Source organism: Apaloderma vittatum, unplaced genomic scaffold, assembly GCF_000703405.1.
Source record: "Apaloderma vittatum isolate BGI_N311 unplaced genomic scaffold, ASM70340v1 scaffold15373, whole genome shotgun sequence".
NCBI lineage: Eukaryota > Metazoa > Chordata > Aves > Trogoniformes > Trogonidae > Apaloderma > Apaloderma vittatum.
Window position 1 is genome coordinate 2,319 of NW_009709947.1, and position 27,417 is coordinate 29,735.

Consider the following 27,417-nt stretch of genomic DNA (forward strand, 5'->3'; position numbering starts at 1 on the left):
AATACTAAATAAATACTGTTCTTGCAAATGGAAACCTGAAAGACTTGATGCTTTTTACATCTGGCAATATTTACAGTTTAACTAGGACATTTGTTCTGTTGGCTGGAGGAGAAGGGAGATGTATGGATTTAATTCTAAGCTACCGTCTCCTTTGGTGACAGTGACCCAATGGATTTTATTCCTGACTTGATAAATAAGTCAGCCTGGTTTTCAGTATATATCTGTGTTTTCTTTCTGTTGGTGTTCTTTTGGGTCCCTCAAACTTCATCTTCCCTTTTTCCCAAATCTACATTTGCCTGTAATTGCTTGCTTTAGCACACTACTGAGCAAGGCTATTTTTGAGGGTCTGGTTTTTAATAGCTTCTAATTTGAAAAATTGATAGGTTGAAAGTTGTTATCCACTCTGATAATTACTAAATTATTTAGATAAGCATGATAAACCAGGATGAATATCTGTTTCTTTCCTTGTAGAGAGCAATGAACTCTTCTGACCACATTAAAGTTCTTTGCCAGACTGGGTACAAAACCACAAATGCGTAACTCCACACAAAAGATTTCTTCAAGTCAATTCTAGTGAAAAGAGGAGAGCTTTATCATTAATTGTTAGACAAGAATAGTATGTGATGCTTTTAATGGTGGCAAGCTAACTGTGGTGTACCAAGCAGTTATGTTCTAGGACTAGTGACAATTAGTATGTTTAATAGTGTGGGTGGGAAATTTCTTTTTGGATTTGATGTATTTACACAATGCATACTTTATTTATACAATAAAGAGATAAAAAGAAATTAAGTGAATTTACTGAAGAAATTTAATGTAAGCAAGTAGCAGCTCATTTTTTAACGAAGTACTTCCTTTTTAGCTCTTTATAACCAGTCTTTCAAAAGTACAGTTACGATACCACCAAGAGGGGTCAGTTAAAGAATGTGAGACGTGGGTCAAGATTCAAGTAATAAGCACTTACAGTTTTCTCTTGTGGATTTTATTTTGTTTGTTCTCACAGTTCCTTTAAGAATGCAGAGATTTTTCCGTACCTCTTATGTTTACTGGAAATTTAGAGTTGATTTTAGAGTAACATTTATACATATGAAGGAGAATAGGTTTAGATTGGATCTTAGGAAGAAATTCCTCAGTATGAGGGTGGCAAGACTCTGGAACAGATTGCCCAGGGAGGTTGTGGCTGTCCCCTCCCTGGAGGTGTTCAAGGCCAGGTTGGATGAGGCCTTGAGCTGCCTGGTCTAGTTAAGGGTATCCCTGCCCATGGCAGAGAGATTGGATTAGATGATCTCTAAGGTCCCTTCCAACCAAAGACATTCTATGCTTCTATGTTCAATCTTATTTTCTTATGCAATTTTAGTATTGTCTGCTTTTTCCTTTGGTCATTTTCTTTCAATCTCTTCACTTTAATTTTCTGAGGAAATATGTTAGTAATATGAAGTTCTAGGTGACCAGTATTTTCATTTTTTCTCATAGCATTTCCTGGGGCGGATCCCCTGCTTACACAGTTGCCGTAACTGTGAGAGTAAATTCTTTAAATCTTTAGATTATTATATTTTATACATATTCACATACTTGCACCAAAGTATTTGTACTATATAGATAGTGAGGAAAGGGACCTGAATAACTGGAAAGTGCCCACTTTCTTTTCTGTAAAGAGATGGTTTTAGGACTGTGCAACTAGTGCATGTTTGTATGTGTCTTGCTATTGCTAGAAGCTTCACTACTGCCTAAAATACTTCTTTGTGGGGTTTAAGTGTGGCTTCTTATTGCTTGTTTAATGATTATAAAATTGCTCCACAATTTTTGTGCAGTTAGATACCATTAGGGAGGAGCAGATGTATGTGTGGGTGTGGCCCTGTTGTATATGTTGAAATGATTTTATAGTATAACCGACTAGAACGTTGAAAACTTGAGCTTAACAGTTCTTGAAAATAATTAAGCACCTAAGTTGAATGTGAAAAGACTCTAAAAGCTGTTTCCTTGTTGATCTTTTTAAATGCTGTTTTTTCTTTCTGTTTCTAGGTTTTCTCAAATAATGATGAAGCCCTTATTAACAAAAAACTGCCCAAAGAACTTCTGTTAAGGTAATTCTACATAATGTATTAAGGCATGAAAACCTGAGGATCGTGCATTGCTTACGTAGCTTGCAGACTATTTGTTCTGTTTAAAATCTGTCTTGAAATAAATAGCAACATACCTGATTTAATTCTTGGAGTTTTTGAATTTGTTGTCTATTAGTTTTGTTTTAATGTGTTCAAGTTATACCATACGGTGGAAGATGTCATTTAATAGTGATCTTTACCTTGCATATCAGAAAAAGTGAAATAAAATGTCCAAAAATCTTTAGTGTACAGAGTAGCCAACTCTTCCATACTGTACAATATTTTATCTGTCCGAAGGGCCTAATAACCTTTCTCTAATGTTCACGCTCTTAATGTCATGAACTTTGTTCTAATAAAATAAAATACAAATTCAGCTTCAAAGCTTTCAAAGCACTGCCTGTAGCCATTGCTGCCAGTCTGTGTTATACAAGGAAGAGCCAACAGGAGGATTTTTCATACTGTAGTCATTCGGCTAGTCATAAATTTTATCAGCTTGCTGACGTGTCAGTAGATCACCTTTGCAGGAGTTGGCTACAACATCAAGATCAGTACGTTCAGCCTGTGGTTGGGACAGTGATGGATGTCTTCATGCTCTTCTCTTGTTGGAAGTTGATTTCAGTCAAAGTGTAAAGTGCTGAATGCTTGAATGGATGAGACTACTTCAGAGCTGGAACAGAACCAGCTCACCAATGTCTTCTGTACCTGCATGTAGGTTTTGTTACAGTCCACTCTTTAAGGGGGGGAAGAAAAAAAAAATCATTTGCTTGTAATGGTGCAATTACAGTGTTTAGTGAGGGTGTTATTAAAATTGAGCTGATGATTCCTTCTTAATACACTAGAGATGTTTGGTTTAGCTTGTATGTAGGTCCTTGCTTCCCATTTGATTTGAAGGGGGAGAGTGCCTCAATGGTATTTTGCCTCTTGTGTCTGAAGAAAGTGCGCTTAAAACATTATGACTTCTTTTAGTGGGTCTGCTATCACAGTGCTCTCTTGGTGGTATTAAAGGAGCAGTCAGTTGTTAAAGGAATTGAATTTTAAAAGGATTTTCATTTTTGTTGAGAAATACTAATTCCATATGGTGACAGTGATGTAAATTAGACTCGTAGAACTTTTTAGACAATGTGATTAAAAGAGATGCGTCTCTGGATGATGCCCTGAACAGAAATCCTAATAACTTTGTTGCTCTTGATGCCATGTGTGAACCACAAGATAAAAGTCAATTTAGTATGCTGCTTCCTTAGCAAGGAATCTTAATCTGCCAGCACTTCTGTTCTAGCAGTGGGACTCTCCAAATACCAGTGGAAATATTTGTCCTTTTCACTGTTATGGGTGGTAAGTTACCCCATTTATGTAATTCTCATGCACTGAGATAGCAAAGACATCTTCTTTTGAAAGAACCTATTTATTATGTAGTCTGCTTTAGTTCTCATTGTAGGATGCTTGAAGGGCTTCCTGGGTCTGAAATGACAAAGTGAACTAGCCCAGACCAAGCGTATGCAGAACTGGTTCAGCTAAGCATCTAGTTCTTGTGCATGCACATCTGCTTTGCAATTGCACAGTGAGCTACCAAAGCTTGCCTTTTTTTTTTTTTTTTCTATTTAATTGAGAAACCTGGTAGACTGAGGAAATAGCACCACTCTAAAATTTATTCATTTGTTGCTCTAGTTGCATACTCTAAAGCTGAATAAAATAAGCTGTTGGTCTTACACTGCAGTTCTTACTCTTCCTCGTTATTGTAATTATTAACTGTTTATTTATTATCCTAACAACGAGAATTAGATTGAAAGGTTTTCAGGATGATGATATGTCTCTTGCACATTTTCTGCAGAATATCTGCTACACTTGTATGCAAGTGACTGGAACCCTCAGTTTCTCAAGAGAGAAGCTCGTTTGAAAGGATAGGAAACCACAGATGATTTGTCCCTTCTCAAGTAGACCCCGATAACTGGGCAGAGGAGGAAGAGTGTATCTGCCTAATGACTCATATGGACAGGGGTGGATTTGAGGAAGACCCAGGTTCAGAGCGACCAGTTATGCTTTGAGGTAGGCAGAATAGCTTGAGTGGAGAGAGGGAGGCATTTACTTTGTCATTTTTCCTGATTTATGGACGTTTAATTTTATGTGTAATACTGGACTGTTTTATTTTTTATCTCTGAAAGAAATAGACTGCTTCTAAAAACCTTGATATGTAGCATTGTTCAAGCTAAAAGAAAAAACTATCACCCCATCAGCTTTTGCAGTGCTGTTAGTTTGTCAGTTGGCAAAGATTGCACTTTCCCCTCTGCTCTTCTATATTACAAGAAGTGAAAGGTTGAATAAATGCTCGATTGTATGATGTTTGAGTAGAAATCCTGTGAAGGTATTATAAATCAGGTAATTTAAACAGTGTTTTCAGACAATTGCAGCTTTTTTTTTTCTCAGCCTCTGTGTTTATGGAAAAGCATCATTTGACTATACAGTACATTAGCTGTGGATTTGCAGTGGCATATAAACTTAATAAACGCATATCTATCATCAGAAGAATCAGAAATAAAGTCAGAGAGAGACTATTGCAATTTTAGGGCTAACAGCTTTTCCAGTAAGATGTCACAGCCTTGAACATGATCATCTTTTTCTGTTTTTTTTCCTTGTAAATGACAGGGAAAAAACAAATTAATTTTTAAGTATTTAATGCTAGAAACCAAAAATCTGAAGTGAATGTAATTAATATTAGACAGTTCTGACTTTCTCACAGCTTCCAGAAATATTTTTTATGTTTTGTGCTTGGTAAGAAGTAATAGGACGTGTTTGAAAATGGAGGTATAGCCAGAAAATGCATACAAAGTGCCAGCTGCTGAGGCCAAGAACTACAAAATATGAACCTGTATATGGAACTGATTTTAGTTGGTAAGAATTTTGTAAGCAGACAATACATGCATTTTGAAGGGAAGGGGAAAAATTTGTATCATCTCAAATGTGATTCATTTTCCCCACTTAAAGGATTTGTGTAGTTAAATAGGGCGGTATTTCACCCTGGCTAGCAAAGACCCCTGTTCAGTGTTTGGCAATCTTAGGAAAACATTCCAGTTTTATAATGCATGTGCAATCTTTTAATTTGATTTCAGACCGTGTTTTACATATATTTAAAGTCCTTTATAGTAGCCTGCCAAGCAATTACAGCTTTTTAGACTCAGAAACAACCAAATTGATACATGAACTGCATTGATACATATTATGAACCAAATTGATTGTATAGGAGTTTCTTATGGAAGTAAGAAACTGTATATTTAAACAAATGTATGATTTCTGCAAAGGGAATTCTAGCGGTGTCTTGTACAAGCAACTTTCATTGAGTAAAGCCCTTTGGTTTAGCATGCCCGAAATACCTCTGTCCGAGGAATTAGTGCAGAGCAGCTACAACACTCTGTTCTTGCACTAACTACTCAATATACAAAACTCCTTTACATAAGGAGAAGGGAAACGTATTTGTTAACTCAAAATATGGAGCCTAACATTGACAGGAAGCAAGCAGGAACAATGGAGTTGATAACAGCATAATATCAAATCCAGACTCACTCCTGGGGAGTCAGATACTCATTTCCAGTGGTCCTTAGCTCAGGAAATGTGTTCAGAGTGAACCACAGGCACAGGTCATGGACAAGATAAAGCCTCTGGAAGTGATTAAATATTTTGATCTCTAGCCAGGGAAGCAACAGAATTATAATTCTTTAAGACTGTTTAAGACTCACTGGGTATTTTCAGAATTCTTACCTGCTTTAGCAGCAACTGATTAGTGTCACACTACCAACATCATCTTTTTTGTTTTAATATGATTTACCCAGTATTAAAATGGATGGTTATTTAGTTTCTCTGTACCTTCAGCCTTCAGGGTAGTGTATCTAACCTCGAGCACAGATACGGCTGGGCAATGAGTGGATTGAGAGCAGTCCTGTGGAGAAGGATTTGGGCGTGTTGGTGGACGATGAGATCAACGTAAAAGACTTGATAAACTCTGTAGTCAACCTGGACTGGTGTTTGACAACACTTCAATACATAAATAAATAAAGTTTTTCCTTTTGCTTAAATAGAATTTCTTGCATTTTGGTTTGTGTCTGTTGCTGCTTTTCTGTTGCTGGACGGTTCTGAGTACTCCCACCTGTCAGGTACTTATTCACACTGGTAAAATTCTGCTCCAAACCTACTCTTTTGAGGCATGTTCGATGTCAGTGCTCACCAGAACCCCCAAGTCATTTTCTGCCAAGTTACTTTTGAGTCAGGCAGCTCCCAGCCCAAGTGGGTGCATGGAGTTGTCCTCCCCAGGCTGCGTGTCCTTTCCTGGATCCCTATATGCACTTAAGTAGTAGTTAATTTCTAGTGTATCAAATGCTTTCTTTAAATTAGAAATCTTCAACTGAGCCCTGTTTTTCTTCTGTCTGTCAGCTGCTGCGCCTCCCCCAAGTTAAATAGGCTGTAGCCAAATACAAGTTTACCATAAAGGAGTTGAGTACGTGTGAGCTTGTACAACCTCTGTGCCTTTAGCACAAAGCTCACCTGTGCTGCAGGTACCATTCATTAACTTCGAAATATCTCCAAGGCCAAACTCATGAGGTGTGTCCAGAGTGGTGTGTGTCTGGGGATGAGAAGTCCTGAAGAGTTCCAACAACTAGTAAGGTTGATACAGGGTAACTGTGGAGAATTTAATAGCCTAGGATACCAGAAATCAGAATAGATTAGATAATCCTAAACTCTACTGTGGATCTGCGAACTTATTTTCCATTTTCCCTGTACTTTTCCCATGCTGAAGAATTAACTGGAAATTAATCCTGCTGATGGCTGCATTAGCTTCCATGCACGTAGCTGTGGCTATAGAGGACAGAAGTGCTGTACATCCATCAGCTACCCCTTTTGGTAGTTTTTTTTCACTTTTTAAAAAGACACATGCCTGCTGACATGGGCCTTCCCCTTAAATGCCAGATAGTGCCAGCATCTGGCACTGACGAATGAGTGACGATGACATGAGTGTTGCCATCTTCAGCTCAGTTTGTTGGTTGCATTTAAAAGACTTCAGTTCTCTTTCAACCTTAGAGTCTTGTGTCTTGGTGGCCAGGTTCCCTGGCTGGCAAATATTTGCTAGTAATTCTATGAGAAGCGAGTGTGTGTTAGTAGTGTGCATGTAAGACAGTACTACAGAGGGTGAATAAACAGAAAGTGTGGAAGAAATTTTTTTTCAAGCAAGTTGGCAAAATGATTCTTTGGAATTGTTAAAGAATTTACCGGCATCTCTTACCTGCCGTGGTATTTAATTGAATTATAATCGTTCTGATCTCACTGGGTTATAATGCATCCTAATGTTGTTGTCTGTTTTGATGGGGACAGCTTAGGCCGCCTTGAAGAATGTTTCTTCTTTAGAACAAAAGTTAAAAAACTAAAAGCATCACGAATCCTTACACTTACTAACCTATTTCTCCTTTTAACACAGAACAACGACTTTTAGTTTTTGACTTTTTATAAGGCCACTTTGTATAGAGTGGAGCAAAAATAAATACATCTGTTCTGCATTTGGGTTTAATTTACTTTTTTTAGCAGGAATCACGCATCGTCATTAATCTCTTACCAGTAATAAACAATCAAACATGAAGGCAGACTGCCAGGCAACTCAGAGTAGTGGGAGCATATAAAATACCTTTTCTTCAACATCTTACAGTTTCTTCTGTTGTTTCTTTTTCAGCAGAACTTGTTACATCACTTCTAAAGCATGTCACATTCTTTACTGAGGCAAGAATATCGCATCATTAAATGGTTCTTCACAAGCCTTCCTTTCTTCGTTGCAAATAATGTAGAAATCTGCCTTTTGTGCTTCAGCTTCTGTAAATCTGAGATAACCCTCTGATTCCATTTGCACAGTGATACTAGGAGGAAGCTTCTACAAGCCAAGAGGCTTTTGTGGAGATCAGCCCTCTGGCATAATCTTCCCACCCTCATCTTCTGCCGTTTGCCTCGTGGCGGGAGGGAAAGGTGACTTCAGAAGAGGATTTGTGATGGCTCACTGGTATAGATGCTTCTCTTAAGAAGCTTGCTGAGCACGTTAAGTGTGTATTTTGTACCTAAAACGCTTCTAAGTTTCTTAGAGCGGCCAACCTCAGAACAGACGTTCAAATGACAGTATAGATCCTGTCAGAATCAATGTTATTGACAAGGTTTTATAAATGGCTTCATAGCTTCCTCAGAATATCTGTCCTGTTTATACAGCTAATAGTTTTTCGAGAAAATGTGTTGCTCTATGATGAAAGAGAAAATGTGATTTTGGGTGTTAATGAGGTATTGGAAAACTGATATCTGAAGTGATCATAATAGGTGTCCAGAAAGCTGTTATGTTTAAGAACTACATCCATTAATTTCAAATTATTTTTTTTTACTCTAAAAATCCCAGAGCTTAAGATGTAGACATCTATTTCTAGCCCTTGCTTTAGATTTCCATGTGGAAAATAGTAACAAGAATTTGACATGACTAAATTCAGCATCTTTTACCAGTTGTTTTCTCCTCAGCATCAACATCTCATTATAAGATGAAATTGTTATTATGACTGTTCATTGTTTTGATGCCTGAAAAAGTTCATTGGTGAGCAGGAAGCAGTTTATAAGTGAATGAGCGATGTTTTACATATGTTTGATATCTTTCACTCTCTGTAATAGAAAATGAGTTTGGAATAGGAACTATATTTTATGCTTAAGCTACTGATTTTTTTCTTCACTGAGAATGTCCTTTGAAGCAATTTCATTGTTGTTTGGAAATGATATTTAGCAAAATTCATTCTGACAGTGAAAAATTTATTTCAGAAAATGATTAAGAGTTGGCAGTCTTGAGGAATCGGTTCCATGATCAGAATAGTAATGTTAAAGTTTTAGCTATAGCTGTTTCTTGGAAATTAAAAAAGATACTGAGTGTGTTAGACTTGGTAGTCACTGTGAAACTTTAGAAATTTATGTTATTCTTTGTGTTGGTACTTAGATTCTTGAACTTGGAGTTATCAATGTGTTGTTTTCCATTTCTTACTTTTCACCAGCCTCTGAAATCTACACTTGTGTTTGTGTAAGTTATTTCTTTAGTTGTAGCACAATTAAAGGTATATAAGATAGTTTCTCTGAATTAAGAAGAAAAAAAGGATTTGTTATCCTTTGTGTGTGTTTGAGTATTAGGGAAGGGGAAATAGAAAATAGATTTTCAGAAGCAGCACCTGCAGGTTCTAATATTTTGATCTTGACTGTCTATAGATGGTAGCTATTATGCTTTTAAGCCTCAGTAAGCAACATAATTTGGTAAATAAAACACATTGCATTTAACTTGCTTGTTGTGTAACTGCTGTCTTTCTGTAACTAGGGAAGTGTGACTCCATGTAATAATCTGAATTTGTAAGAAAACATTTTAATTTTTCTTTTCCTTTATTTCTAGAATATTTTCTTTCTTGGACATAGTTACTTTGTGTCGATGTGCACAAGTTTCCAAGGTAGGTATTTCTGTTGGGATTTTTTTGTTGTCCTTTGGGCCACTATTCTCATAATTACTTGCAAATCAGGGGTTTCAGGGCAATCTGCTTACTGTCAGGAAAAAATCAAACAGATCTCTTGGTCTCTTTGTTTATTAAAACAAATAAACAGTGGGTCCAGTTTTGCATATAGACGTGGACTTGGTTGTACTGGACTTCTGTTTAAAGGATGTGGAAAAGATACCTAGTTGTGTGTGCTCTGTAGCTGGAGAAAGGATTAAGCCCAGTTTGGCATGATGGGATGCAGCTGCATAACGCTATTTTGCAGGCACATTTTCTGCTTAAAATTCCATGTAGTTCAGTTAATGTGCACCATGTGTCTAAGGAGTACATCCATCATTGGCTTGCCAAGTACAAAAGGTATTTAAATAGATGGACCACTAGGAGAGGAAAGGCAAACAGAAGATAATACAGAAAGCACACTAAGTAAGCTTTAATGCTTAGCTTGCCTTGATTTTTTTTTTCCTTGAGTTAAAATGGATAATGTTCTGTTCACATCGAGTGTGTACAATGAAGTGTATTCTTATACAACACCAGTGAACTTTTTTATTTCATGCTTTTCTTCCTTATTAGTGAGGATTTGGTTTGGTTTGTTTTTTTATTGACATTTTCTTGTTAGTTTGTTTTAATGTATAATTGTCTGCCTATTTCATTCCTACACCCATAGCGTGAGCTGGGATTGTTCAGCCTTGAAAAGAGAAGACTTCGGGGGGACCTAATAGCTGCCTTCCAGTACCTGAAGGGAACCTACAGGAAGGCTGGGGAAGGACTTTTTACAAGAGTGTCCAGTGATAGGACAAGGGGAAATGGGTTGAAGTTGAAGGAGAATAGATTTAGACTGGATCCTAGGAAGAAATTCTTCAGTACGAGGGCGGAAAGACTTTGGAATAAATTGCCCAGAGATGTTGTGGCTGCCCCCTCCCTGGAGGTGTTCAAGGCCAAGTTGGACGGAGCCTTGAGTAGCCTGATCTAGTTGAGAGGCGTCCCTGCCCATGACAGGGAGGTTGGACTAGATGATCTCTACGGTCTCTTCTAGCCTAGGCGATTCTGTGATTCTATGTTATCACCCTGATATTCAGTAAGTTTTGTGAGTCAACATCAATTTTTGTTACAACCTTCAGCTAAAGCCTAGAAAACAGCAGAATAAAACTGAAGTGATTGCATAAGTTGTATTTTTCTTCTCAGAACTATCTGTCAATTAGATGCAGAAATCTTTTTTTTCCATTTTTTTGTGTAGCTTTGCACTTCTGTGACTTTTTTTCGTGTTTGACTTTGAGCAACCAGCGCTTTGACAGTGAAGGACAAATTCTCAAACCACATGGTACATGTAAAGGAAAGGCCTGATCCTTGGAGTGGAAAGTGAGCAGCTTTCTGAAAGGTTTCTGTTCCTCTCAGATTTGTAACTACTGAGGTTGAGGAACTGTGGTTTTATTGGAAGGAATCTCATCTGCAGCTAGTTTTCTCCATATAGATCTAGGAAAAGTAGCTTACGAAAATTACAAAAACTTTTTTTTTAAAAAAAAGAAGGGTTAAATCTTGCTGTGTGCATGTGCGTACTTTAATTTCTTGCTCTCCTGCTTGTTTTACAGGCATAAGTCAGCCTTTAAAGCTTAAGCCCTTTAGGAGATTTGAGATTTGTTTCCATAAATTCTGTTGTTTTGACTAGTTGATACTGTATGACTAGTAATATCTACATTTCTATTTCTTTTTTAAAAATGCTACCTCTAATTGTGTGTTTTGTTAAATTTGTGATTTTTATATTGGAATTGCTGGGAGGAAAATGAAGGAGGCAGGCAATAAATAAACTGTGTTTATTTTCTGTAGGCATGGAATGTTTTAGCTCTGGATGGAAGCAACTGGCAACGAATAGACCTCTTTAACTTTCAAACGGATATAGAGGTTAGTGTCTTTAGGATTTAGTTTTTTCATTCCTATGGTGATTTTTTTGAGTATCTCATCGTATACATGCAGTATATTTTGAGTATCCAATCATACACATTCAGAGTTCTAGAAATTCAGAGCTGCTCATTTCCAGAAAGTAGAGGTGTCAATGGTGCCTGAGGACAGAGTGACATCCTTGGACTCACTTTCACAATGATCTAGAGGATAATTTTATAGCTGGTCCAAGGTCTCTCTGTGTATTATCTGCTGCTGAAGGTTCTCTGGACACTTGGCTGTAGGACTTGGAGATGGAAACAGTAAAATGCTGAACAACTTCCCTTACCGCCGACTTGCCGAGATTTGATTTGGTGTGTATCTGGTTGCCAGTTTATGAAAATCTGTTTTACAAAGTTTGGACTTCGCCTGAAGTGCAGGTACAGGTAGATTAAAGTCCCTTTCAGCACCTAATGAAAGGATTAGGGCCGTCTTGTCTTCCGTAAGGAGAAACATCTCTGCATTAGTGCTGTCATAGATGTGCATAACAATAAAATACGTCTGAAAATGAAGACAAAAATCCATGGAGGACTGCAATTCCTTAATTGAATGTGAACTGATTTGTTATTTGTTGTTTGATGATACAAAGTAAATTTAGACAACAATAATGAATTTGCTGCTGGGTTTCATGTTTTAGCTTCTTAGTTGCATGAATAAAATCCAGATGGGATTAATTTGGTGTATTTTGCTAACTGTGGTTCAAACTGTTACTGCAGCATTACAGAAATATATAGGGTAAATATTTTTTGCACTGCTCTTTTAAAATTTTATTGCCAACTTCTCTACTATGCTGATGCTGAACATGAGAATCTTAAAGAGGTAGGAGAAAGATTCTTGGCCTCTGCCTTTATCTAAATGTTTTTAAGAAGACTTGGAGCTTTAATGTCATCCTTTCAGTTGCCTTTAAAAAAGCTCATGTTTCTCATTTGCTAAGAAATGATAAAGAAAACCCCAGAGGTCTGTGGTCTTTCTGTTAGTAGGCCTTCTCTGTCTCTGAAACCTCTCTGCTATTTAGAAACACAGGATTGGGTTTTTATGTTTTCAGTGTGTTTGCCTTATGTTGTACCTAGTGGTGTTGCCCTTTGAGGTACTATGTTTGCAGAATGAGATTCAACAGTAGGAATGAAATGAAGTTAGGATCCTCTTTTACTATAAGAAGCTGTTGTGGTTTGGAACAATTCAGTTACTTCACTATGTTATATATAAGTACATTTGTAATATAAACTCCTTAAATTTATTCATAAGAGTGTGTTAAACCAGCAATTATTCTATAAAGTAGTCTTGAATAAGATACACTTTCACATTTGGTGTCTAAGAGCTCTGTTTTTTCTTCAGCTGTTTTAATTACGTATTTTTTTGCCTATAGATTTAGGACAGGTGAAAGCTGCTAATTGTATTTGGCAACTTTTTACTCAGCTGGACATTTTACCTGTTGGGTGATGTTTCACATAGCATAGCAGTACTTGATCTGAGACTATCAAATAATGAAAAAATAGGATTTGTGACATTTTCTGTATTTAAGACCCTGAGATAGAGGATAAAGTGGGGAAAAAAATTATAAATAAAAAAATGTTTCTTTTCTATCACAAAGATGAGTGAAGATCATGTTGAAATTAAATGTGCCTTAGGATTTCTTGGTATGTGAAACTAAATATAAGATGGGGTAATTTGAATAACTAGTTTTCTGAGTGACATTGAATTACTCAAACAGCTAAACACATTTGTCTTTCTGAATATGCTGTTTGGGTTTGGGAAAACTTATGCCATTTTTCCTATTTTCTTTGAATAATGCATTACGATTTGGATTTTTTCTGTGCTGTAGATGGAATTCATGTTATGTTATTCACTGAAGACTTTATCCTTACAGTAAAGGTATTTGGCCTCTGCTGAGAAGTAATTCTATTTTGAAAGCTTTAAAAAACCCATAATCTTGTTTGTATGGTTTCAGTTTGTTTGGTTTGGAGTAAAATCGGAGACATGAGAAACAATGTTACTTACAGACTAAGAAACAAGGTGGTTGTAGAATATTTTCACATAGTCCTAACCAAAACTTTGATGTTAGTGCTGAGCAACAAAAGATAGGAAACATTTTACTGTTTCAATAAATTTGTTGCCATCCTTTATAGAGGGAAAACAAACAGAAAAATCCACAGACCTGTAATTTTGTAACAAAACTTGAAGATGTTTTAACACTCATAATGGGTAGGTTTTGCGGAGACAAAAAATGGATCCCTGTGTGATAAACTGAAAAAAAGGGAGAGAGAGCTAAAGATTGACTTGAGTAGCACTTCAGTGTGAGTAGGGAATCTAGACAGGTAGCTTTTTCCTTAAAAGTAGTGAAAGAATTTTTAAGTGTGGTTCTGGCGGGGTATAGCCGAGTCTGGTCTTCAGTCCCAGCGTGTTTAATTTGGTTAGAATATATGTGAGAATAAACTCAAATGAAATGTTCATTTTATTTGGTTTAAGGGTCGCGTTGTGGAAAACATATCGAAAAGATGTGGTGGATTCCTGAGACAACTTAGTCTGAGAGGGTGTCTTGGTGTTGGAGACTCCTCTTTAAAGTAAGTAAAGTCGAAGATTGAGACACTGCCTATTACCTTATGTCTGGACCAAAAGCAATTATTGTTACGTTCGTTTGAATTTCTAAGTACTGACTAATGACCGAAATGGGATACTTAAGTAAGTGCTAAGTACCTTAATAATGACTGAGATATCAGTTTCAGATCAGAGTACAGCTACTGTTGTTTTCTGGAAGTGAACTAAAAAATGAGAAATGTGCTTTTCAGAAATGTGTTCTTTAATTAGTATTTTGTTGCTCTCTCTCCATTTCAAGCAGTTAAAAATGTTTTCAGATCTGTTCTCTGGCATCCTGCAGTCTTAAGTTCATCAAGACAAGGAGTCAGTCGGTTTATAGCTTATCTTCTTGTCTGGTCAAGAGGTGACCCTAGCAAGGGGAGGAAGAATAAAGGCTAATATGATTATTTAAACCCAGAAATCCTACCTCCACGAAGGCTTTAGGACTTCTAGGCACAAAGAACATAGAGAGGAAGCCTCAAGGTGTGGGAGTGTGGGATGTGTGTTTCGTAGGGGTGGTGCCGCTGGTCGTGCCAGCAGGTAAGGGGTCAAGCTTAGCTGAGACCGGCTAGCAGAACATTGCCAGTATTCACCCGTGCAGCCGTCAACTCCCTGGTGCAGATGGTGGTGCCTGAGACACTGTGGGAAGGAAAATGGTTTGCCTCTGAAATACAAGCAGGTTATATTGCAATTACCAAATAAATGTATGAGCTTTCAGACTTTCAAAACATTAGCATGGGGAAGGTGGCATTAATTTCCAGGTTCTTGTTCTGAAAACAACTTTTCCTATCTGGCTTTTTGTGTTGAGTTGTTCCAGATTCGTTAGTTTTGTGGGTGATACTAACTTCTCTGTTTATCCTTTTTCTACATCGGCTTTTGTTTAAAAATAGCCAATTATCAAAGCAGGTATTGGCGCATTCTCCTAGAGCATAGCGTCTTTCCAAGTGATTCAAAGAGTGTCTCAATTGTAAATCTCCCTCCAGTACATGATTTTTGGAATAGGTGTTTTGAGAATTCAGGTGGAAACGCTCACCAGTATAGCTACTTGCTGGGTTGGGTTTTTTTTTTCCATTGTTTTCAATCCACACTGGAGAGCCAGGAAGTTGTTACCAGCTGAGTGTGTAGTCGGATCTGTTAACCACGGCAAGCCTCCAGACAAAACTGGTTTTGTGCGTTTCCTCCGCTCCTGCCAATAAAATCTATGCAGTTGGGAGGAAACACGGGCATAAAAACAGTGTTCTGAAATGCGTCGCAGCTGTAAATATTACTTTGCAGAGATGAAAAGAAAGTTTATGTATTTCGTCTGGGTAATTAGTGTAATGATACATACAGGCTTTTAGCAGTATAATAGCTCCAATCATCCTTAGAGTTCATAGCCAGTAGTGCAAACAGATGTATTTTAATTTTTAAAATCATAAATAACTAATCTGCAACCCACAGGGCTTTCCCTTGGTAGTCTGATAGGCTTTGGTCCCACTTCTGTGTAGGTCCCACTTTTCTTTTGATGTGGCAGCTCCTTAATAACACCTACAAATCATCAGTAATGAGATGTGCAAAAACTCTCCCCAGCAGCTTAATATTTAACTGATGTTGATATTTAAACTTTTCTGTTTATGCCCTTAGTGTTTTCAGTTAAGGCATTCGCAGCAATTTGCTTATATATGGCAGAAATAAACACCTTCCTCAAGTGATATGAGGGGAACAACACTTGGTTTCGGGAGTTGCCTAAGAGAGAAACTTGCAGTAGCAAAAGGCAAAAGCAACCCCTGAGAGGGATGGATTTGAGACCTTTATGATTGCTCTGCGGCTTTTTGGCTGAGGTGGAAGGAGGCAGGGGACAGGGCGCTCTCTAGTGACTGTATTACAGCGTGGAAAGTTCTATTAATCCTCCAGCTTTTTGTTGCTATTTTTAGGACCTTTGCACAGAACTGTAGGAACATCGAACACTTAAATCTAAATGGGTGCACAAAAATCACTGACAGGTATGTCAAAGGGTTTTTTTTGTTCTATGGAGACGTTTGGAAAAGAAGTAGCTGAAGGTATTTTTAGTGTGTCTGCTGTTTTGCAGCACGTGTTACAGTCTTAGCAGATTCTGTTCCAAGCTGAAACATCTGGATCTGACATCTTGCGTAGCCATCACAAACAGCTCTTTGAAAGGCTTGAGGTAAGAAGATTCAGTGTTTTGTGTTAAAGAAAAGCATTTAAAGAGCTGTTCAGTATTAAACAAAGTTAAAAAAAAAATATCAATGCTGAACCTTAATGCTCCGTGTCAGCATTGACTATATCCTCTATCTAGGGCTTCTTGGGTGTCGACTATGATGTTTCTGTGTGGTCTTTTCTCATGACTTTTCCGTGGAGGCCTGGCACACTCCGCTGGCTATCATTAATTTCTAACAGTGTGTTTAATTTGGGTTTCCCACTGTTATGACTATTTGAAGGCTGGATTTAACTTTATGTATTTTTTTAATTCTCCCAGTGAGGGTTGCAGAAATCTGGAACATTTGAATCTTTCCTGGTGTGATCAGATTACGAAGGATGGTATTGAAGCACTGGTGAAAGGGTGTAGTGGACTAAAAGCTCTATTTCTTAGAGGTTGCACACAGGTACATAATTGCTTGGGTGATCCTTTAGGAATTAAATTTTATTTTGGGTTTTTGAAATCTCCATGAATTTAAAAATACCATTTTTGTTATAGTCGTTTGTTCCCTCTTACAAGATGTGTACCTTTTTTTGGGGCTGCCTTGCTGTGCTTTTAATTTCTTGTTTCTTTTCCTATGTCTGATTTAATTGCTAAATACAGTTAGAAGATGAAGCACTGAAACACATCCAAAGTCACTGTCATGAACTTGTAATCCTGAATTTGCAATCCTGTACAGTAAGTATTCAAATCTTCAGAAGATACATGCTCTAAGCATCATAAACTGTTTTTGAGTGCTAATGAATTGATCTGCTACACACTTAAATAATTCAAATAGCACATCTCTGCAGTTTACAGAGTTTTGTGTGGAAGAGGGGTCTTAAATGAGCTGTCTGTTTCTACAGCTGAGTGTGGATTTGAAATGGTAGGTTATTTCTGCCCTCCATTATGTCTTTTAGCTGTAGCAACCTCTAGAATAAGAACTAACTGCACTCATTCAAATCTCGAGAACCGCGTATGCATGAAACCGTGCGGTTTTACAAATGTAGTTCTTGTTCTCCCATCCATTAAGGTCAAACATTTTGGTCTAATCATAATTTTAAGATTTCTGATTGAGCAGAAGCTATATTCTGGGTTATGTAATTGAGGTTAAAAAGAAATTACATCGGAACTGAAATAAAATAGAATTTCATTGTTTCAGTCATGCAAGTTTGAATAATGAAGTTAGATTTATTTTTTTTGCATTTGGAATTTTTTCTGCAGTTTTATTACTAGAAGATATCATAAAATCTGCTTAGGCTAAAACTTTCAAATCCGTTTTACACGTTGCTCTAGAATGAATGTGGCATGGGACTATTTCTTATTAAGAATCGGTGAAGATTTTTGGTCCTGGTAGATTTCTCTGAAGCGTTGAACATTTTGGAGTGTTAAGGATTATTAAAGTTACCTTAAAAATTGCAGAAATTCATAACAATATGAATACAAGGCTTGAGCTTCCATGAGCTAGATATTTAGTGAGAGACCTTTCAGGTTTTTCCCTTGTTTCTTGGCGTATAGATGTTAAGTACAAGCAAAAGGACTGAGTGAAAGTATTTTTGCCCTTTCTTTTTGTTTTTGAGTTGATGGTCAGTGTGTCTTACATGGTTACACGTGCTTTAAAGCTTCACTTTGCTGGAGGTGCGTCCTGCTTGCTGCGGCTTAGAAGCAGCCAGGCTCTGTGTGGTCAGAGGGCTAGTACTGATTTTATATAGCTTTGCATGAGCCACACTTTTAATTCTAGTGGCTCTTTTTTATGCACCTTGTAAAATACCAGGCCAGCTCCAGCAGCTATGGAATGAAACTGATATTAACTCTGGAAATTGCGCATCTGAAAGGTACCGTCTTTAGAGAAAGATTTTAGAAACTAGAGACTTGCATTTTTGAACACTTTTCTTTCCTGAGAGGGACATAGGCATTGAAATCACAAGCAGGTTTTGTATGGAACTTGAGGGGGTTTGTCCATCTCCAACAGCAGCACCAAATTTACATAGTTCTTACCCCCAGAGTAGTTCCTTTTCCCAATAATAATGTCCTGAGTATCTCTCAAAGAAAACAAAACAGTTCCAGAAAAATAACATGCTTTTGGAGTCAGAAAAAAGCTTCTCTTCTTATGTGTAGATGACGCAAATGCTTCTGGATCCACAAAAAGGCAGCAAGACTTCTAGTTTTCTGTCCAGAATAATTTTTTATTTGAGAGCACAAACTGCAAATATAACTTTCTGCTGTTGGGGGAGGGGGCATAGGATGATCTCTCTGTGCCGAGCTACTGCTGTTTCTCATCCTGCTTTCATCTATGAAAGGTGATGTTTATGGCAAGAGCCTCAGAAATACGTTGTAGTTATGTTAACGTATCTAGACAAGTGGCCTGTAAAAAGAATAGATATTTTCAATTCAAAATACGGTAGAGGTCTTTGTAATTATTGGAAGAGTAATGCTAGGCCAGGAGATAAAATAACCTGCTTCACCATGAAGCAGAAAAGTTAAATTCTTGGTGCTAGGAGTGGGAGGAGGAGGAGGAGAGAATATGTTTTCCAAAATAGAAGACCTGTAAACAAAATAATATTTGCACGCACACCCAGTAACCTCCTTCCTGATGCTATTTTGTGTGCAGCTGCATTGGGGCTATGTCTTACACTTCTTGTTTGAAAGAGAAGACTTTTTTTTATTCCCAAACCAAATTTAGAGTTACTTTTTTCAGAATATCTAGTACAAAGCAGTTCTGAGAAACACGACACTAACGGTTCCGTGTTATGACTTGATTTTTGTGTTCTTGGCCGATTGCTTGATGACGGAGTAACTTTAACCTTCTTCTGTATTGCAGCAAATTTCAGATGAAGGCATCGTAAAAATCTGTAGAGGCTGCCATCGACTTCAGTCCCTCTGTGTTTCAGGCTGTAGCAACCTTACAGACGCTTCTCTCACAGCACTTGGTCTAAACTGTCCGAGGCTGAAGTGAGTATGTTGTGAGCATGTCATGAGTATGTCGTGTTGTTACTGGCCTGATCTAAGAAATTAACTTTGGAAGATAATCAGGTTGGATTTAGCTTTTTGGTGTTTGTGTTACCTTTTGCAATTGAAACGCTGTCAGAAGTACCAGCTGAGTATAAACTGAAGGGCTGGTGCTCTATAGCTGGTGTATGAATGTCCTATTTATTGGAAAAACGAGAATTAATATATGACAAATGAAACGTGTTGAACCTAGCAGTTCAATTCTGTGCTTCTAGCTAAATGTTTTAAGTACTAATTACAAGGCGGAAGAAAAGAAGATATAAAGCGCGTTATTTTTTTGAAAGGTAAAAATGTCTGTAGTGTTGTGTCTTGTGATGTTTGTACTCTGATGTGGTCTTATGCCGTCGTTTGTCTTGGAAAAAAAAGAGCTAAATCATACCTGAGGGTTGTGTTTACAGATTTTATTGTAAATATGGTTTTAATACACTCTGCGGTACATCCTGGCACTCTTAGTGTGATGTGGAGTGTGCTGATGTCTCTGCAAGCTCTGGCAACTGATACTTATGGTATATGGTGTGAGTAATAGGGTCTTATCAGTTAAAAATAAGATCAGCCTTTACACCGGTGTCATTTGCGCTGTGTAATGGTTGTGTTCTGAGAAGTGGGAACAGCTTCAGCTTTAATAATGCTCAATCATGCAGCAGCTCTCTGGTTGTAGAGATGTGTAATACTTCTTGTGAAGTCTCATTTTAATCTAAATGAAAAGAGTTTTCGGATGACACTGAATTGACCTTTACAACAGGAATGTGCAGGAGTTGCAACTTGTTGCACTTCAGTCACAGATAAATGTGTAGATCGTAAGAGGAAAGCATAGATTGTAAAAATTTGAGGAAGCTCCATTCAAGTGCCAGCATGCAGCACGCTGACACAGTGTTCCTTTAGCAGACTGATGAAAAGAGCTTTTGTTTTTGTAGAAAACCTGTCTGTCAGGCAATTCCAGAGTGGCGGTCCCCTTCGTGTCACTGTTTGTACTTGTGTTTGCCAGTGTTGGGGACTTGGGAGTCTTTGACACGCTTAGTCATGTTCCTTAGAGAGCTGGGCTGTTCTTACCGGTCTTTCCCCACGATTTCTCTCATTCTCTCAAGTCACAGCTCAGATTAGAAAGAAAAGGAGGCCTAAAGTGCTATTAGCTCTGCTTCCCAAGGGTGGTTACAACCGTTTTGACTTTGGGAGGTAAACTGTGAGCCCCTGTCTGTGCCACGAGGGGGAAGGCGTCTGCCGTTCTTTAATGAGGAATAAAAAAAAAATGACCCTTTGCAGTGATTACAGCAGAAGAGCGTGCGATGGAAGGAGAAATGATGCAGCTGGTTCCATCTAGACTTTTGGGATCGTGTGTGGGAAGTACTTGGTAAAAACTGTTGGAAATCAAAGGGAAATGTCCTGTAAGGTTCGTACCTCCTGAATGTTTTGATGTTGAGTATGAAAGTGAACTCTGCTGCCTCTGATGGTTGTGCTGGCCCTGTTAACAAGCTGTGGAGTATTTTCTGTGCTGCGATACTCTTCACTTCAGATCTTGGATACCTTCTCTGGTTTTCTTTTTTGCTGCTTTTTAGTGTTAAAATACTAGCAGGTGTTTGGGTGAGCTTTATGGAGCAAAGCACCTGTGAACTGTGTATGTCTTAGTTTAGGTGGGGTTGTGAAAGTGAGGATTGTATTGGCTTTAGCCTCACTAATGTTTCTCTTCAGTATTTTGTCTTCAATATTTTTGCACGCTGTGGATGTCATTTTTTATCCCCTTTAAAGTAAAAAATAAGTGCAGCTCAGGATGATTAGTAGTGTAGGTGACCTTGAAAGCAAATAATTGATGAAAGGATTAAGGAGGGTCACAAATGTGACCCAAACCTTAATTTTTCTCTTTGTGGTGGTGGTGGGTTTTCTCCCTTCCTATTTGGTGTCCTAGATAATTTTTGGAGTACCTGAGAGTATTTTATGATAGGTTGTTCAACTGCCCTTGATGGAAGAGCACAAAATTCCCAAAGGCAAGTTTGGAAAGAAAATTCAGCCGTGTTACAAGCACCTGTTTGGGAAGCAATACCTGTCCTGTACCTCTCTGTTGGCTGTTCTTTGAGTTCCAATCACACTTCCAAACCTCACCAGACAGCAGCGTTCCATGAGGGGTTTCCGAGGGTGCATCTTCTGGGGATGCTTCATCTTGAAGCTCAGCTGCCCTCTTGCTTTTGCCTTGGAAGAGTCTGACCCAGGAAAATCACACAGCCGGAGCCCCAACACGTCCTGTGCTCTGGTGGGCTTGTGTTTTTCTCACAACTTTTCCATTTGCACTCTCTCTGTGTGGAGATGATGTAACAATAACAGGACGGAGGCCTTTTCCACATCCCGATCATGCTATTTGGGGCATTTGACCTTTTTTTTTGTCAGTACCCAGTGCCGCTGAAAAGAGTGTTAGGTTTATCTTTCTAAAACACCACGTTATCTTCTTTAAGGTTGTGTTGGTGTAGTTTATTGTTTTTGCTGTGAGCTTGGAGATTTTAAGCTTCTTGCTTTCTGGTGACTTGCTTCCCTGGGCTTCATACAGAGGCTCTGAGTGAATTTCTAGTGAGCAGGTTCTCAGTTTTGTGGCTTCCCAGCATCCTGTGTTTAGGTAAGAGGTTTTAGATGCAGGCTTCATCTGCATTTTGCTTATCTCAGGGTTTGTTCTCCTGTATCTTTCCTTAGATAACATGAGAAAACTTGAATGTTATGCTGTCTTCCTGAAACAGGAGATTGACATGCCTATAATCGTGTCATTTTTATCCACTAAAGAGAAGATTTGAGGATTGATCTTAATTTGTTCTGTGACTATTAGAATCTTTTGATAAACTGAATCAGAGGTCTGCCTTGTGCTTTTTAATTGCAAATCACTGTGAAAAATAGGCATACATATATCTATGCACACACACACTCATTTTCTATTGCGAAATTTAAAGTTGCAGAAGACAGATTTGTATCTCAAATGCATTGGCTTTTCTCTGTGCTAACATTTTCTTTAACATTTAAAACTTTTCCAGGATTTTGGAAGCTGCAAGATGTTCGCACCTTACAGATGCTGGGTTTACCCTTCTAGCACGGGTAAGGGTCGTTTCAGAAGGTTAGAACTCACCTTGTTTTCATTGCTGCCGAACAGCTGTGAATTGATGTAGTCCTGCTGGGAAGAAGAAGAAAAAGAAGAAAGTAGGAAGAACCCAGTGGAGGAGGGGACTGAAAAGTGATTTTATTTCTGGATTATGCTTTGAGTTGCAACTTGATCTATTTTGCCATCTATCAGGGCATTTTGCAGCTTTCTCCCAGCCTTAAAGTGGACCCTGTTTTAATATTTTCAGCATTCACAAGCACAGGAAATTGTTTTTAAGGCTTCTTTCTAATCTGTGATGGTGAAGAGAGATGTTCTGTGGGCTTAAGTGCGTTTTATTTCATCTTTTGTTCATCTGCTTGTTTTGTATTTATTTTAGAATTGCCACGAGCTGGAGAAGATGGACTTGGAAGAATGCGTTTTGGTGAGATTTAATATGAAAAGGAATATTGAATGCCCGGTGTAAGAATACAGTGCATCAGCACTTTGTTTTTTATTAATAGTGCTGTGTTGATGATAGTAAATTAAAACAATTATTGGGAAATTCAATACAGGGAAATACTTGAAGAGTACTAGGTGATTTGGGTGTTTTCCAGAACCTTCATCGGGTAGAGAAAGGGAGATCTTACTTGAGGGTTGACTCCCCTGCACCCTGTTTCTTACAGTTGTTTGGTTTCTTTTATTTCCAGATAACTGACAGCACATTGATACAACTTTCTATACACTGTCCTAAGCTGCAAGCATTGGTAAGTTTAACTCTTTGTTGAACTTTAATACGTCCCCCAAAACCATGCGCGTACACAACTCCGGTGATGCAAAACCAGGCCGCAAGTAGTTTTTCCCAGGGATTATGTTTCCATAGTAGATGTTGGAAGGTGTTTTTGGCCTAGACTTTTGAACATAACTGGAGAGGATTGAGGTGCCTTCAGTGGGGTACCCTGCTTGCTGTATTCCAAAGAACCATTTTCTAGAGAGTGGTTGCTTAGATATTTTCAAAACAAATCCATGTCGCTTTCAGGTGACATAAATTTGACTGTTCTTCAGTCAAGGTACTCCCAAATTACTAGACTGTCTTTTCAATAGAGGCTCCTGGATTTAGGACCAGTTGTCCCATAAGTGTAGATTTGTCATATGCGGCTTCAGAGCTACGCGAGGGAACAAGTGTCTTTATAATCTGGTCTTAGATGGGATTAAAGGAAGGTTTGCTGCTTCATTAATTAAATTGTGTTATGATTAGTTTGTGTTACTCGGTGTGACAAAGGTAGCGATGCGGGGAGAGATGGCTTTTTAAAAGGAGCTTGTCTGCCCTTTTTATTGTTTTTTATTTTTGCTTATTGTCTGTACCATAATTCTTAATGTTACGGCAAGAAAGGGTTGTCATAGGATGTGGAGCCATTTACATGGGACGTGTTCTGTTCTGTGAACCAGAAAAAAATAGTTTGTTTATTGACATATCTTGTGTGTAGGAGGGATACATACTCAAAGATTGTCAGTGGGCAGTGATGGCTGAGAAATAGAAGGAAGGAAATACCAGACTAGCAAGTGCCAAATACCCTACGTGAACTGATTTTGACATTTCAAATGTGAAATCACATCTTGATGGTTCTTTAAGCTCTAGTGTAGCTGGGCTCTATCATACATTTAGGTGTATTTGCAGTTTAAACAAATAATTTGGAATTGGAAAAATCAACTTTGAATTTGTTTCTTGGTGTTTGGAGGCTCAGGAGACCACAGAAATAAGCAAAAGCATATTTAGACTAATTATAACTAACAATCATCATCACAATACTCAATTACTTTATTATTACTGGACTAAGGAAATTAGTGTTTCATAATTTTACGTTCAAATTATGAGAGAAACTGGGAAATATTTGGTTAAGCTGTTCATACAGTGTCTTACTCTCACAGTATATTGTGCCATATTTGATTTATACACAGCATTTAGTATGCATTTAAAAAAAATAAGAATTTGACCATATCACTTTGTTCTAAAGATTTCAAGCACTTGTCTTTGTCAAATTCCAAGTCATTAACACTTTCTATAATTCTATAATATTCTCTAATTTCTGTAATTTCTATAGTATTCTATTATTCTATACCAGGCTTATGAAGTCAGAAGCATGTTGTGGTTTAATACAAAGTATGTGTCATTTGGTGTATTTACCTTACAAACTTTACAAACTCGGCTGTACATCCTGTATTGTGCTTTCAGTACCAAACCCAGTGTCTCAGGAAAGCTGATTTTCTAAGCTGCTTACTTCCTGGGGCGGAAAACTCCCAATTAGGCAGCAGAACGCTGCTGTTGCCGGCAGCTTCCCATAACCTCCTGTCCTTCCTCAGAGCAGCAGGTCTGTTACAAATGCTCTTTAACCCTGCAGCCACCGATGGTTTCCAGGCTGAGACGCAAATCTAAAGCTCAGAACATGTACGTAAAGAGCAGGGGTAGGAGAGGACCCAAGCATTGAAAGAGTCGATAAGCTTTGCAGATGTTTATGACTCGTTTTACCTACACTCTGAGGTGCTGAGTGCTCATGGTTTTTTGAACTCGTTATCTGGCCAGTCAGTCCAGGCTGGTTGTTTTCTACGTACGTGGACTTGCGCAGGCTTGTAGAGGTTGAACAACTTCGGATGTTTATAGAGTAATTCAGGCGCGAGCAATGCCACTGTTTGCCTCTGTTTCAGAGCTTATCTCACTGTGAATTGATCACTGACGATGGGATTCTTCATCTGAGCAACAGCACGTGTGGTCACGAAAGGCTGCAGGTTCTGGAGCTCGACAACTGTCTTCTCATCACAGACGTGACTCTGGAACACCTGGAGAACTGCCACAACTTGGAGAGAATTGAGCTGTACGACTGCCAGCAAGTCACGCGCGCTGGAATCAAACGGATCAGGGTACGCCTTCGCCAACTCGTTTGCGTGGGAACGCCTGAGCCCTTGGTGATCGTGTCAGTCTTGCAGCTGTTCCAGACAAGGGAGGCTGGAAAAGCAGAGTCTGGATATTGTTCTGTGCATCCCCACCTCTAAATGTAGCTTTTCTTGGACAGGTGTTTGCTTTTTAGCTAACTGACCCTACTGAGAGCCTGCTTGTCAGCAGTTATTGAGGCGTGGTGGCCATTTTTCCTATCGATATATCTTTTCCTCCCCTTTTAACACACTGACTTTTCATCCACAGGCTCATCTACCTCACGTGAAAGTTCATGCTTACTTCGCTCCAGTAACTCCCCCTCCCTCGGTGGGAGGGAGCGGACAGCGCCTCTGCAGATGCTGCATTATTCTTTGACAGTAAATGCGACCACACAGAGAAGATTTCGGTGGTGTTGAAGAACGGGACTGCGAGTCGGTGGAAGGAGTTGGTTTTCCTGACAGTCCTGCTGGTGGTGTTTGGTCATCCAGTTTCGTGACAAGAAAAGCGTTTTTTCTTTCTCCCAGGTAAAAAAAAAAAATCTTAACGTAATGTGCAGCTGTGGATTAAGTAAGTTGGTGATGCTTCGGTTTGTATTAGTAACTCCTTCCTTCTGTTGGCATGAGAACTAAGTACCGTGGCAAATGTGCGGGCATAGTGGCTACTTGGTGAAAGTTCACTGAACTTGGAAGTTCATTTGCTTTTGTGAGCACTACTTAGCGTGAAGTTCTGATACAACACAGGGCTCGAGTCCGTCACACCAAGGAACTGAACCTGCTGTTCTGTGCTATATGCGACAGATTAAATATCAGGTTTAAGGACAATTCAGCTTTAGCAGATGTCGACCAAAAAAAAAAACCTACAGAGTAATCATGAGCTCTTACAGCGAAACAGCTTCTACTTTTTCACGATTCAGCTTCATATTTAATTGCATAGCAGGACATCATAGGTAATGTCAAAAGGTAAGATAAATAGAAATATAAATAAATACTTCCCAAGTTTTTGAACTTGGTTCAGTCGACCTCTGTGTTAGTGCAAAGCTTGCCTGGCACTGGTGCATGTTTTACACCCGATGCCATTGGCCTTTAAAAGGGGTAAGAAACCCGCACTGGGTGGAGGGTGCGGCGTTCCCGCTTTTCTACAGGCGGAGAAGGAAACAGCGACAGGAGCTAGGGTGGAGCGAGGAATGCGGTTTATCCCACCTGGACCAGGGGTGCAGTGAGCAGAAGGGAAAATAAAGCGGGAGGTGACCCAAACCTGTGGTTTCTCAAATGTAGAAAGCCAAACTTCACATCTGGGTTATGTAAGAAGCCGTCGGCTTCCGAATGGTAATAATAATAATAATAATAAAATCTATGTATTAATTCTTAAGGCCATGCTTTCATCTTTAGTTTTTCAGTGCTAGAGGGTTAGAAAAAGTAAACTTTTTTTTTTATATTAAGCAACTTAATTATCTGAGATAAACTACTCAACAGTTCAGAAAGCTTTTTTTGTGTAAGATTGGTTGTGTGCGTGTATGTTTTAAGAGTTCAGGGCCTGTGTGTTTACTGAAAACTAATAGAAATACCAGCTTGCTTAAAAAAAAGCAGTTGGAGAAGCTATGACTGGCTAGTACTGCAATTTCCCCCCAAAAATTTAAAGCTGCTTTTCAAAAGGAGCGTGAACAGCAAGAGACTTTTCTGGATGACAACCATGGGGTTGCGTTCACGCTTTGCAGATGATGGGGCCAGTAACTCATGACCTCATGACGGTTAAAGGCCAGTCCAGCCACAAGCTGGTTGGTTGGAGCTTGTTTTGCACAGTGTTGTTACAATCGTACCGAGTGTTCTGGTGAGAGTTTTAAGCAGCTTTGTTCTCCACCATACAAGGGAGCCATCGGTACCCGTATGTCAAGATGTGTTGCCTTTCATTGGCTCTTTTTTAATTTTTTCCTCCAAGAACCTAATGAACCTTGTAAATCTGTTGCATTCAAGCTGTACAAAAACCAAATGGAACCTACTCGGATATAGGACACTTCAATAAACAATCAGATGTGTCGCACTTGAGTCCGTTTTGACTGTTTTTCGTGAGGAGAACAAGACACAAGGTCCATGCACATGCGCAAAACAAATGACACGCACCCCCCCCCC

At 38.6% G+C, this 27,417-nt stretch overlaps 1 protein-coding gene across 1 annotated transcript; it reads left to right on the forward strand.

Annotated features, from left to right (window-relative positions):
• Nucleotides 1-2,019: 2,019 nt before the first annotated feature.
• FBXL2 (F-box and leucine-rich repeat protein 2) lies at nucleotides 2,020-25,840 on the forward strand (the record flags this gene model as incomplete). Its single annotated transcript, XM_009867126.1, has 14 exons — nucleotides 2,020-2,081; nucleotides 9,529-9,583; nucleotides 11,447-11,521; nucleotides 14,024-14,118; nucleotides 16,045-16,113; nucleotides 16,200-16,295; nucleotides 16,608-16,734; nucleotides 16,932-17,006; nucleotides 19,129-19,259; nucleotides 22,322-22,382; nucleotides 22,763-22,807; nucleotides 23,073-23,129; nucleotides 25,066-25,278; nucleotides 25,559-25,840. Coding segments are annotated over 14 exons (1,269 nt in total), but the record flags the coding sequence as incomplete, so codon positions are not given.
• Between the last annotated feature and the right edge of the window lie 1,577 nt (nucleotides 25,841-27,417).